The 14,490-nt window shown below is 39.5% G+C and overlaps 1 protein-coding gene across 1 annotated transcript in view; it reads right to left on the reverse strand.

The window, feature by feature from the left end:
* Positions 1-7,288: 7,288 nt before the first annotated feature.
* The window catches only part of Ccdc85 (coiled-coil domain-containing protein 85), a 47,947-nt gene continuing 40,745 nt past the window's right edge, over positions 7,289-14,490 (reverse strand). The window contains exon 5 of the mRNA XM_067154125.2: positions 7,289-7,822. Coding sequence (XP_067010226.1) covers positions 7,778-7,822 — 45 coding nt within the window. The 3' untranslated portion in view covers positions 7,289-7,777. The remainder of the gene's footprint in view (positions 7,823-14,490) is intronic.

Consider the following 14,490-nt stretch of genomic DNA (forward strand, 5'->3'; position numbering starts at 1 on the left):
GAGATGGTTCTAGTTGCAAATTTTTGTTCGTAACACATGAATCCTGGGGCTGTTGTATAATTTGCACATCAGCAGTGTGACTATACAGATTTCTGTAGAAAAATCATTAAACTATCATTCTGCTTTTGAAAAGTTCATCTTTCTCTCTGTTTTACTTCCACTTCTCATAATCTTAATCATAACTTCTTTTCACTGGCTTCATGTTCAGAAAAAACAATGAAACTGTAATAATTGTTACTATGAGATGCATTAATAAAGCCCATAATAAAATATTATTTTTAAGTGGATGTTGTTGTTTGGGTCATCAGTCCATATACTGGTTTGATGCTGCCCTTCATGCCACCCTATCCTGTGTGAACCTTTTCATTTCTATGTAATACAGCCTACATCTACTCTAATCTGTTTGCCATATTCATACCTTGATCCAACCCTGTAGTTCTTACCACCTACACTTCCCTCAAAAATCAACTAAACAAGTCCTGTGTGTTTTAAGATGTGTCCCATCATTATATCTCTTCTTTTGGTCAAATTTGCCAAATCGTTCTTCTCTCACCAATTCAATTCAGCATCTCTTCATCTGAGATTCGATCCACCCATTTCACCTTCAGCATTCTTCAAAAGCTTCTATTCTCTTTCTTTCTGAGCTAGTTATTGTCCATGTTTCACTTCCCCACTTCAGAAAAAAAGTCTTCAAAAATGTCTTTCTAATTCCTATATCAATGTTCAAGGTGAGCAAATTTCTTTTTTTTAAGAAAGGCCTTCCTTGCTTGTGCTAGTCTGCTTTTAATGTTGTCCTTACTTCTGCCATCATTAGCTATTTTACTACGTGAGTAACAATATTCATCTACTTCCTTTAAGATTTCATTTCCTAATCTAATATTTCCTGCATCACCTGACTTTGTTCGACTGCACTCCATTACCTTTAAGACATGATACTGGTATAGGCTTTTGGGCTTATGCTATGTCAAGAAAATAAAGTGAAATTCTTAACGTTTCGCAGGGAACTGTGCCCTGCATCCTCAGAAGAAATCTCGACTGTCCACAAGAAAGGCTTCTTAAATAATGACACTTTAAATTTGGAACGTTATAATAGAAGTGGGAAAATGGTACGTTCATTCGCCACCAGGTAGCCCCCAGGACGTGGCAACGCTAGCATTACATAAAATCAGTTTCATGGTCCGTATCGCACTTCAATAGATTCACAATTAAGTATTTATTATTTTCCACCTAGTCGATACAATGATTGCTTAAGGCAATTTAATGGTTAAAAGTGGTACATGTTTCGTATTTTATCAACATCTTCAGCCACATAACACTGTTTAGATGAAAAATATATAAAATTGACAAAGTAATGCTTAAGAGGAATTTTAAGGACACTTCCTCTTAAGCTTTACTTTGTCAATTTTATATATTTTTCATCTAAACAGTGTTATGTGGCTGAAGATGTTGATAAAATACGAAACATGTACCACTTTTAACCATTAAATTGCCTTAAGCAATCATTGTATCGACTAGGTGGAAAATAATAAATACTTAATTGTGAAGCAACGCTAGCATTCGAAGCGGAAGCTGACCGAACCATCAAAATCAGTCTAAGCGGTTCACATAACATGTTTGCGTAACACATGACGTTGGCAGATGTATGGCATAGACACAAGCCTGGAATGAAACATTTGGCGACGAGGAACATACGAATTTGGAAAACACCGAGACGAAATAACGATAGTGAAGGGACCGGGAAGGGAACTGCCTACGTAAATTCTTAATGGCTGGTAATAGGTATTACTTAATTGATAGCCGGTGTCCCTGTTGAAATTGTTAGGATTTCTACGTATTTCCACAGCTTCCCGTATAATCCTGGACCTGTAGTGTCTAGTGTGGGTAAGAGCTCGAGCATCTTAGAACATGGCATCATGATCCGACGATAGAGCGTGCTCAGCTATGGCTGATTTGTCTGGTTGGTTGAGACGAATATTACGTTCATGTTCTTTGATACGGGTACCAATGGACCGGCATGTTTGGCCAATATATACCTTATCGCAAGTACAGGGAATTTCGTATACCCCAGGATGTAAAAGTGGGGACAATTTGTCCTTGGTTTTACTCAGACTGTGATCAGTTTTAGTGGGGGTGCCAAACACGGTTTTTATATTGTGTTTGTGGAGGACCTTGGCAATTCGACCTGTGGTGTTGTGAATGTAAGGCAAGTAGGTAGTTCCCTTCACTTCTTCCTTCTGTGAGCTTTGCTTGGTCGTTTCTCTGGAATGTAGGGCTCTATGAATCTGCAAATCGCTGCAACCATTACCCTTGAACACGACTTTGAGCATGTCCATCTCCACCTGGATATGTGATGGCTCACAGATTCGTCTCGCCCTCTTGGCAAGTGTCGTGAGAATGCTTTGTTTTTGTGCTGGATGGTGGTGAGAATCTGCATGAAGATAGCGATTTGTGTGGGTAGGCTTACGATAGACAGTGTGTGCTACGGAGCCGTCCAGTTTCTTTCTTACTAGAACATCCAAGAAAGGAAGTCATCCGTCCAACTCAATCTCCATAGTGAATTTTATTGATGGATGTTGCTGATTTAGGTGGTTTAGGAATAGATGAAGTTTCTCAGGACTTTCTGTCCAAACCACAAATGCATCATCAACATACCTCCACCATATCATAGGCTGAATCATACGTCAGGGACTCTTGGTATTTCGTCAACAAGCTGTCAACCATAACCCTTCAACCTAATGCACTTTTGGTGAGTTTCGATGTGGAGTCCTTGTTCACTGAAGTGCCGATTGACCCAGCCATGTCTCTCATTGAACACCTGTTCCCTGAGGACATTACCAAGCTATTTTACCACTGCATGACCTCCAGCTATTTGTTGTGGGGTGGGAATTTTTACGAACAGACGGACGGAGTGGCTTTGGGAAGTCCACTTTCGCCCGTAGTGGCTAATTTCTTTATGGAGCATTTTGAGGAGGAGGCTATTGCTCCGGCGCCTGTCAAGCCTATGCAAATTCTCACCACCATCCAGCACAAAAACAAGGCATTCTCATGACACTCGCCAAGAGGGCGAGACGAATCAGTGAGCCATCACATATCCAGGTGGGGATGGACACGCTCAAAGTCGTGTTCAAGGGCAATGGTTACAGCGATTTGCAGATTCATAGAGCCCTACATTCCAGCGAAACGACCAAGCAAAGAAGTGAAGAAGTGAAGGGAACTGCCTACTTGCCTTACATTCACAACACCACAGGTCGAATTGCCAAGGTCCTCTGCAAACACAATATAAAAACCGTGTTTGGCACCCCCACTAAAACTGATCACTGTCTGAGTAAAACCAAGGACAAATTGTCCCCACTTTTACATCCTGAGGTATACGAAATTCCCTGTACTTGTGATAAGGTATACATCGGCCAAACATGCTGGTCCATTGGTACCCGTATCAAAGAACATGAACGTAATATTCGTCTCAACCAACCAGACAAATCGGCCATAGCTGAGCACGCTCTATATTCGGGTCATGATGTCATGTGCCAAGATGCTCGAGCTCTTACCCACACTAGACACTACAGGTCCAGGATTATACAGGAAGCTGTGGAAATACGTAGAAATCCTAACAATTTCAACAGGGACACCGGCTATCAATTAAGTAATACCTGTTGCCAGCCATTAAGAATTTACGTCGGTAGTTCCCTTCCCGGTCCCTTCACTATTGTTATTTTGTCTCGGTGTTTTCCAAATTCGTACGTTCCTCGTCGCCAAATGTTTCATTCCAGGCTTGTGTCTATGCCATACACCTGCCAATGTCATGTGTTATGCAAACATGTTATGTGAACCGCTTAGACTGATTGTGATGGTTAGATCAGCTTCCACTTCGAACGCTAGCGTTGCCACGTCCCGGGGGCCACCTGGTGGCGAATGAACATACCATTTCCACTTCTATTATAACGTTCCAAATTTAAAGTGTCATTGTTTAAGAAGCCTTTCTCGTGGACAGTCAAGATTTCTTCTGAGGATGCAGGGCACAGTTCCCTGAGAAACGTTAAGAATTTCACTTTATTTTCTTGACATGGCATAAGCCCAAAAGCCTATACAGTATCATGTCTTTAAGTACAGGCCGTGAAAGTATTAATGATTCCATTACCTTTGTTTTGGATTTATTTATTTTCATCTTGTACTCCTTCCCCAAGACTGTGCCGATACCATTCAGCAACTTCTCTAGATCTTCTGCAGTCTCAGATAAAATAACAATATCATCGCCAAATCTCAGTTTTGATTTTCTCTCCTTAGATTGTAATTCCTTTTCCAAATTCCTGCTTTAAGTGGATAGCTAGATGTTAATAGATAGATAATGCCTTTATTGGTGGTGAAGTTAGGGCTCAAGGCCCTCTCTTACACTTAACCACAGGAAAAGTATACATTTACATAACTTATAATTACGAATACAAATAAAACAAATAATATTAATAGCAGTAATAATAATAGTAATAATGATAAAAATAATAATAGAATCCTTAATTTTAAAATACACAAAATAAAGTTCACTTAAATGATATAACTACAGTAATCCATTCATTCATCTCATTCATTCCTTCATCCACTCAACAATTATCCAGCAAGTCAGCAGGATCTACTCAGCAAATGCTCCCGGCAAGCCACTTTAAATTTGCGATGAGAGGGATTGTCTTTAATGTTCGCTGGTAGCAAATTTCATGGCCCAGACACAGAGATTATGAAGGAGTGGTTGTACACAGCCGTGCGGTTTACAGGTATGGCAAGAGAGGAGCCAGATCTCGTACTGTGGTCATGATAGAACAAGGAGTAAGATGAAGACAGATAGTCAGGAGTATTAGTGGAAAATATTTTATGTAGAAGTGATAACATGTGAGGTTCATGATGCTGGTGCACTCAAAGCCATGACAGCTCCTTATAATAAGGTGATATGTGTGCATCATATTGCAGATTAAAGATATATCTTACGCAGCTGTTCAGGCTCCGGTCCAGTTTCTTGTTACTGTCGCAGGTTATTTCAGTGTCACATTAGTCAAATATAGGTAGTATCAGAGAGTGAATTAGTTCTACTTTAAGTTGAACAGAGAAGACTTGCTACAGTGTGTGTTCTCTCTCAGGCCAAGGAGATTTGTGAAGGTGATTTGAAGTGTGGAGAAGGCAACGGGTTAGCGGCTGTGGCATATAAAAGGATCTGTGCCAGCATTTGCCTTAGTGTAGCAGAATGGAAAACCACAGGAAAACCATTCTCAGGACAACCAACAGTGGGAACCAGCCCCTCTTGCCTCCCTAATGTTGAGCTGCGAGGCTAGCGAAAACTAGCTGCTGTTAAGCAGAAGTCTACTCTACTCAGTGAAGGTAATTCCAGTCCAGAACCAAGATAAATACATCAGGATACAGATGAAAATGCCGTAATGAGACTGAAATAATGGAAACCTGCCTGGAAGACAGCAAAGGGTTTAGTTAATTCACATTTTAAACCTGATGAAACATGGAAATCAGGGATCCTATTACAAAGTTGCCTGGGCTCAACCTTCCTCGCTCCACCTGGACCACACTCAACAGGAAACGCTGTGGAGTTGGAAGAAATGCTTCTGTTCTGCATCAGTGGAGCTGGAAAGACTCTCCAGCTTGTGACTGCGGTACTTAAGTGCAAACCATCGTGCACATTCTGAAGTACTGCGCTCTGCGAGCTTTTGCTGGTTCCATTGAGGACAGACATTGTGTGACCCCTGAGGCACTCTCTTGATTGGAAGAGCTGGACATTAGTCTATAAGAGACTGAAAACCCTCCACATTAACCTTTTAATGTGACTTTGTATACACATGTATTTTAAGGTTTATAGAGTCAATTGTATACTTTTTTTTTTTTTTTTTTTGTCTGTGTCAAGAACGTGTACATAGAGTCAATTGTCAACTGTAGCATCATATGCTATATAAATAAATGGCAATGCTCTGTAATTAAAAACACTTGCCCATCAGCAATGTTACCAACTTGTCATGTCTTAAATAGAGAACAGACAATTATAGCTCCTACAACACTCCATGGCAACAATATGTTGTCATTATGGATAGTAATAGCAGCATGTCAGTTTACTGATGCATGCTGCTATCTGGAGGGTTGAACACTTGCTATGTGATTCTCCTTGAATAATATGGGCTTTCTTCCTTTGGAAGCATGTTTACTTCCTAACTGACTATTTTGCCACCAAAGAAACTCGGAATTTGTGCCGATCAACTCAAGTACGTATTACTGAAGTGCAGTGTCTGTCTTGGCTTGCTTGTATTTTCTTGCAACTTTATTTAATTTATGAATTTTGCAAGTATGGGTACGGAACTGAAGAAGAAGATATAAACAAATAAACAACATTTTAGATTAATGGCATTCATGTCTATTAGTCTCAATGATTCATATGAGCCTGAAAACAGGAAAAGACAATACATACCGGGTTCATCTATATTACCCACTTTTATAAACTGCCACTTATAAACGTACTGTGAGCACAGTTTCAATGAATAATTACAAGTCAACTGTATGTAACAAATCCATAATGTTACAAATGAAGTAATTTATTGACAAAAGAAATGAATTAAATTCAAGTTGAATATTACAAATACTGAGGAAAAAGCACAACACTTTTCTATGAATCCTCCTTTTCTTTTTACTCTCGCTTCCCATATCACAGTGATTCTGAGCCCCCCCCGGCAATTCAACTTGCAAGACTCCATAAATCTGCCCCTGATACAAGGATCTTTTGTCTATATGATCTAACACTGTGGTTAGCCGGTTCAAGTCCTGTTGGTCGGAAAAATTTTCACCATCAGAATGATGGCCGGCAGGTTAGGACAGGTGGTGACAATTTATAATCACTAGATTGCATGCCAAAAACTTGGATTAAGTGCCAAACCTCTCCTCAGTGCTCATATGGAGTGAGGGCATATGACGCTGTTGATGATGATTTGTCTGTCGGATGAGGACAAAAAGCCTTGAACAGACCCCTTGGTGCTATTCGACAAGAGCAGGCTATGAGCCAACACTGGATTTCACCCTCTCCTTTCCTACTACCATATAACATGTCATTCATTTCATCTCATTAACTCTTCTGATGAGACTGACATCAGGAAGGGAATCTGGTCATAAAACTCACTGTAAAGTTTCACCTCACTTTTGACCCGACTCTGTAGAGAAACTGGACATGGGTTGGATATACATACATTCAGTGACCTTTTGATCAGGATGTGAAAGCCTCACCCACAATGTTAAAAAAATTGATAAATCTCTCTACTTCCAGAGAAACAATATATTTTCATAACAGGAAAAATACAAGAGTAAATATTTTTGAACTTTTACTTCAACTATTTTAAACCATAACTTTACAGTAACATGTTTAGCAATTACAGGTAAATTTCAGAGGTACAAAAATAACTTATTATGTTACAATATTCACAAGTATAAAAATATACAAATGTAAAATAGTGTACATTTTTATTATTAGTACCCTGTATCATTTGTATATATTATTTTTTATATTAAAATACTGGTGGGAACTGGTACAAAATGCATACGAACATGTACCCCAACACCTCCTCCTTCCATCTTCCTGACTTATAAATAACATTCTTATGCTTCAGAGAATGAAAATGCCTTATTTATACAATATTATTGTCAATATATAACTTTGGAACTCTGCAGCTACTAATAAATAAAAATAATAATAATAAAACACAATACGACATAGCGGACAGGCACATCTCATTCAGCTGCACGAGGGCGATCATCTTCTCTGCGCTGGTCCTTCTTCAAGCTTTCTCCAAACCACCTGCAAGAAATTAACTGAAATTAACAGTAGTTGTGCCAACCACTTCCCTGGTTGATGAACAGATATGGTCACCAACAATGCCTGCCAATTATACACTTGGCTAATGAATTGTTTAGAGAAAGTTTCATTTGTAGAATTTATTTATCTTAAAATTGAAGTCAGTAAGAAACAAAAAACGAAATTCATTTCTTGTAAGTTCTGTAGTTTGTTTTGGCTTTGTTTCTTTATTCATGCATTACTGTACACTCTTTTACTTTCCACTTTTTCATTCAATTTTCATTTCTATCTGTCTTCATTTTTCACTCCAGCTCTCTTTATTGTTTTAGTTGTTTATATTGTTACAACAATAATCCTCATTGAGATTGTATATTTAATTTCTTGTTCCTCTATTTTTCAAAGGGAAAGCAAAAATGTAATTGTATTTTTATAGACAGACTACTCCTATATAACAAGAGCGTACCGGTACAATTTAACGTTCCCTATTTCACCTGCTCTAGACAGAAGTGACACATACGCACATACATATGCGCGCGCACACACACACACACACACACACACAGAGAGAGAGGGAGAAAGAATAGAAATAATGTCCAGATTATGGGCAGCAAGATTTGCATGCTTACCACTTCCACTGGTACTATGACTAACCACCAGATGCCATTATCACACATGGGTTTTGAGAGGTGGTGGTGGTGGTGGATTATTATTGTTTTAAGAGGAATTACAACTGGGCAACCATCCTCTATGTAACACTAATCAGAGAGAAAAAAATGGAATGGACACTTCGAAAATTGAAGGTATCGACCAAAGGAAGACAAGGGCCACGAAAGGCACGCACCGCAACCTAATACTGTCAGGATCGGAAAAGAACGAGAGTTGAACAAGATAGATTGGATAGGATAAATGAAAGCGAGGAGCCTGGCACAAGTAAGTGGAGGTAATGTCAGGACTCAGCTAAGAACCCCATGGTCGCCAAACCACTCTCCCAAATTCAGAGCCTCTGGGGCCCCTTTTGGTCGCCTCTTACGAAAGGCAGGGGATACTGTAGGTGTTATTCTACTGCCCACATTCATAGGGGGACGGGTGTTAAGAGACTCGTGGACCAGAACCCCCTGCAGTCATCGAAGAGTCAACATTGGCTCGGACAAGAAGAGCAGGGCTTTACTGGTGAAGCTCTTTTATCAAAATAATAGCAACACTGGCTGCACTTCAAGAATATCGCCACATGAAAGGATTTCAGAGGGACCCTCTTTCTACACTGTTTTCGGAACAAGATGAAGTTCAAAGAAAGCAAAGAGCTATGTGTTACTCTTAGAACAGGCCAGCAACCGGTCACGCCATAGATCGTTGAAGAAATCGCTGTTACTGTAGCAACAATATTGTGTGCAACCACATCAAGCAGTTGGCGAGCTGTGTCATGGCAAATCAACATTCCATGCTCCAGCTCCATAGCTCCGAAGGTACTTTGAACTTTATGAAGTGGAATCCATACCAGATTCATACCATACGGCAGCTGACACCGCAAGATACAGGAGAACGTATTATCTTCGCTCTTTGCTTCTTCACAAGGATTGAAATTCAAGAGAATTGGCCTTGGCCCATCCTATGGAGTGATTGAGTACATTTTTTCTCTTATGGGTGTGGTGAACACACTGAATGACCGGGAGGGGGATCTTCACTTCAAATTGATGTGCATGAAGTTCATCTGCATAGTGAATGTGTGACTGTGGTTTCACGGCCAGTTTAATCATTTGCCCATTTTTCTTTGAAGAGTTTGGCGCTCAAGGTCCCAGGACATACTTTTTTTTCTTTTTTTTACAGGTTGCTTTACATCGCACCGACACAGATAAGTCTTCTGGTGACGATGGGACGTTACAGTGTTAGGAGTGCGAAGGAGGTAGCCTTAATTAAGTTACAGCCCCAGCATTTGCCTGGTGTGAAAATGGGAAACCATCTTCAGGGCTGCCAATAGTGGGGTTCGAACCCACTATCACCCAAATGTTGGATACCGGCCGCACTTAAGCGACTGCAGCTACAGAGCTCAGTCCAGGACATACGTGACTGGCCAACATGACTGCAAGTGCTTTGCCAATGTATGATACCTGCCCTACAGGCATACAGAGATACATTGGATACATCTGTTTTTATGCAGGGTCGAGCTCCACTGCACATCGCTTGTCAAGACAAGAGCTTCTCCATAACACATTTAATGACAATTTTTTTACAATAGGTTTTACATTGCACCGACACGGATAGGTCATATGGCAACGATGGGTAATGAAAAGGGTACAAGTGTGAAGGAAGTGACCGAGGCCTCAATTAAGGTACAGCCTCAGCATTTCCCTGGTGTGAAAATGGGAAATCACAGAAAAATATCTTCAGGACTACTGACAATGGGGTTCAAACCCACTATCTCCCGAATACAAGCTCACAGCTCTGCGCCCCTAATCATATGGGGAACTCGCTCGGTGATGATCAAATTCTTATTATAGTTTCCAAATGCTTGGGTGCCGCTATGACCTGATCTGTTTTGAACTCCTGCAATTTTTGGGTGTTTATCTGGGGAACATTTGCACGTGTGCCATTCTGAAGGTAAGCATATCCAGAGTGGTAGCACGCATACCCATGGAAATACTTCGTCCAGCAAGCTATTCTATGCTTTCAGACTATCCTGGACACAGAGGAGTGCCATTTCAAGCACATTATCAAATCAAATCAAAATCTCTTTATTTGCAAATAAGGCGTCTACCTCGGTGGCAAATGGTACACTAAAATACATTATTGTCAAGCACTAAATATTAAATTAAAAAGAGAAGAAAATTTTCCTATAATACAATATTATACAATTTATGCTAACAATGTTTTCTATTAAACACACAGCTCATCCTTAATAAATTTATATTGTTTACAAAATTCTACTTATAATATCTCCTGTACTACTGTACTTACAGTCAACTGATATACAGTAAGTGGAATTACTTCAAATGATACTGTACAACTGGTATAAGAATAAAATTTACATTGCATTTATTTACTTTTTCTTTTCTTTACCCATTCTGGAAACTAAGTAGCATAACGACCTGCTGCGTCTTAAACCGAGCCCCTTTTGCCACCACTTTTCAGAGTTCCTGAAGGGCCTTCACAGCTACCGTAGCGGTCCCAGGGCCCTCGAAGTCCCCACTGTACTTCACCCCTACAGGCAGTTCCCTACTTTGACTGTCCAAACTCCTCTGACCAGGGGATGGAATTAATTTCTTCACACATATTTTTTATTTACATTAACCTGCACTGGTCGAATGCCCTCTAACACTTCATTTATTTTCTCTGTTGCTGTTTATTCTCTTCTTGAATACCTGTACAGATTTTGGAAAAGGATCAAACACTACCCCTGGTAAACTGTTCCACTCCTTCACACCCTTCCCAATGAATGAAAATTTACCCCAATCGCTTCTGCTAAAATTCCTTCTAATTTTATACTTGTGGTCAGTCCTGCCGATATAATTATTTTCCAACTGAAGCCTCTCACGGATATCTCCCCATGCTTCTTCTCTTGTATAGGCTCTATATAATCCTATAAGTCTAGTTTTCTCCCTTCTCTTACTTAAAGTTTCCCACCCAAGTTCCTTTAACATTTCTGATACACTACTCTTTCTCCTGAAATCCCCTGTTACAAATCTTGCTGCTTTCCTCTGCATACTATGTATTTCTTTTATTAGGTATTCTTGGTGAGGATCCCAAACACTGTTTGCATATTCCAATAATGGACGAACCATACTCAAGTAACTTTTTTCTTTTAATTCTTTGTTGCATCCTTTAAGTAGCCTCATTATGACATGTAACGATCTGTATGCTTTCCCAACAATGTCATCAACATGACCTTTCCAGTGCAAATTACTTTCAAATCTCACACCTAAGTATTTGCACTTGCCATCTTTTGGGATAACTACCTCATCCAAAGTATATTCAAATTCAGTTTTAAAGCTCCTGTTTGTAAAAGTTGTAACAGTTGATTTGCCTCCATTAACCTTCATATTATTTTCTTCAACCCATTGTTGGATACTTTCAAGGTCCCTTTGTAATTCTGAACAATCCTCAATGTTGTTTATTTCCCTATAAACAATTATGTCATCTGCATACAAACTTATTTTTGATGTTATATTGTTCCCTAAATCATTTGCGTATATTAAGAAAAGTAACAGACCGATTATACTACCCTGTGCAATTCCCTTCCAAACTTTCTCTTCCTGAGATACATTATTTCCTACTTTGACTTTCTGAACCCTTGAATTTAGAAATGTTTTTATCCAACGTGTAACCCTTACGTCCAATCCTAATCCCTCCAATTTCTTTAATAATATTCCATGTTCCACTCTATCAAAAGCTTTGGAAAGATCTATGGCTATGCAATCTAACTGACCTCCTGAATCCAATTGACCTGATATGTCCTGCTGAAAACCCACCAGTTGTGCCTCACAAGAAAATTTCTTTCTAAATCCATACTGGCTCCTCATGAACCAATTTTTATCATCACATATCCCTCTGATGTACTTCGATATTAAACTCTCCAGAATTTTACAAACTATACTGGTCAGGCTGATTGGACTGTAGTTCTTTGGTTTCCTTTTATCACCCTTTCCTTTATAAATTGGTATTATTATAGATTCCTTCCATTCCTTTGGTATTACACTATTATTTATGACATAGTCAAAGAGAAATTTTAAATAAGGCACTATGTACCACCCCATTGTCTTTAATACCTCCCCAGTAATTTGATCACTTCCTGCAGCTTTTCCTTGCTGAAGCAGTTGGATTTCTCTGAAAATATCTTTGTTTGTGAATGAGAAGCTTCTTGTTTCCCTCTGTCTCTCTCCCTCTCTATCTTCTGTTTCGGTTTCCAACTCTTGACAATCATCTACTGAATCTCTAAATTCCCTACTAAATAGGTTTGCTTTCTCAGTATCTGTTAAATAGTGTTCACCCCCTTCTAACTTAACTGTACTATATGTATCGTGAAAACATATTTCAAGCGCCAGTAGAGAAATGATAACATTTCGCTATAAATTTGCATGGGAATAGCCTCTGATATATAATCAGATGCAAGAAAATATAAACTAACCTCTGAAATCAGTGATGCTCTCTGTCATATCTTGAGGTGTATCACATTCTTACTTCATTTCAGTGTAGAGTATTAAAATTAAGCAATTGTTTACTTAGCCTTTATTTCTAACAAGTTAACAACTGCTACCGACTACGTTATTTACGTATTTGTTACAAAAACAAGTTCTCCTTTTCCATTTCTAATTTTCTTTACGGAACAGCATTCAATGGGTATTATTAATCAACTCTGATATTGCCTTTGAATGTTGACGAGATAGTTCGCAAGTGCACATAGCGAGGAAACATTATCGAAGGTTGCATTTTGTGGCAAACGCTTCAGTTTTCTTATTCAAACGACGTCACCTAACTTAACTGCGTATGTACCATGAAAAAAATATCAAGCACCAGTAGAAAGTGACCAGGTGAGCTGGCCGTGCCGTTAGGCGCGCGCGGCTGTGAGCTTGCATCTGGGAGATAGTGGGTTCGAATCCCACTGTCGGCAGCCCTGAAGATGGTTTTCCGTGGTTTCCCATTTTCACACCAGGCAAATGCTGGAGCTGTACCTTAATTAAGGTCACGGCCGCTTCCTTCCAACTCCTAGGCCTTTCCTATCGTCGCCATAAGACCTATCTGTGTCAATGCGGCATAAAGCCACTATCAAAAAAAAAAAAAGATAAAAAAGAAAAAGTAGAAAGTTATAACCTTCTCGCTATAAATTTACATGGGAATAGCCTTACCGAAATTAAACCAGGCATGCTAAAATATAATCTAACCTCTGATGATGGTGATGATGCTTGTTGTTTAAAGGGGCCTAATATCTAAGGTCATCGGCCCCTAATGGTATGAAATGGACGATATGAGATGATAATTAAAAGATTAAAATGTATCCACTGACTAGAGTTTAAAATAAATAGTGATGAAAAATGATTATGAGATTAAAACAATCAGTGGATCTAATTCACAATGCCTTATTTTCTAATAAAAGTAGAGAAAATAGAGGTGATAATGGAGTAAGGCATTGCCTGGAAGTACAGATATATATATAATTCATGTTAGAACTTAAAATAACACATTAAAATATGCAAACACGAACTAAAACAGAGTCAAAGGGATAAAAGCGCAATTAACACAAATACACTAAGACAAAGGACATTATTACACACAATAAAAAAGACCACCATCCCTCATAAAATGGATGACGAGGTCTGCTGACTACTCGTCATCGCACAGGATGAGGGAGATGGTACTCAGAAGTTTTAGGCTACGGCGCAGACCGACCAGGTCCACGCACTCTGTAAGGATGTGTACCGCGGTAAGATGATCGCCGCAAGTACACACCGGAGGATGTTCTCCTTTCAATGGATGGGAGTGTGTCAGGATACCGTAGCCGATCTGAAGACGACATAATACCACTGCTTCTCACCGAGAGGCCCGAAGGAAAGTGCTTAATACCTTCGTTATACCTTTTATCGCTCTCAGCTTATCTGGAAGAGGAGTGAACTGCCACTCCATCTTCCAACGGGACATGGACAGGTCATCCTACTACCCACGGAGGTACCCCACTTGGTTGT

Source organism: Anabrus simplex, chromosome 9 (assembly GCF_040414725.1).
Source record: "Anabrus simplex isolate iqAnaSimp1 chromosome 9, ASM4041472v1, whole genome shotgun sequence".
Lineage (NCBI taxonomy): Eukaryota > Metazoa > Arthropoda > Insecta > Orthoptera > Tettigoniidae > Anabrus > Anabrus simplex.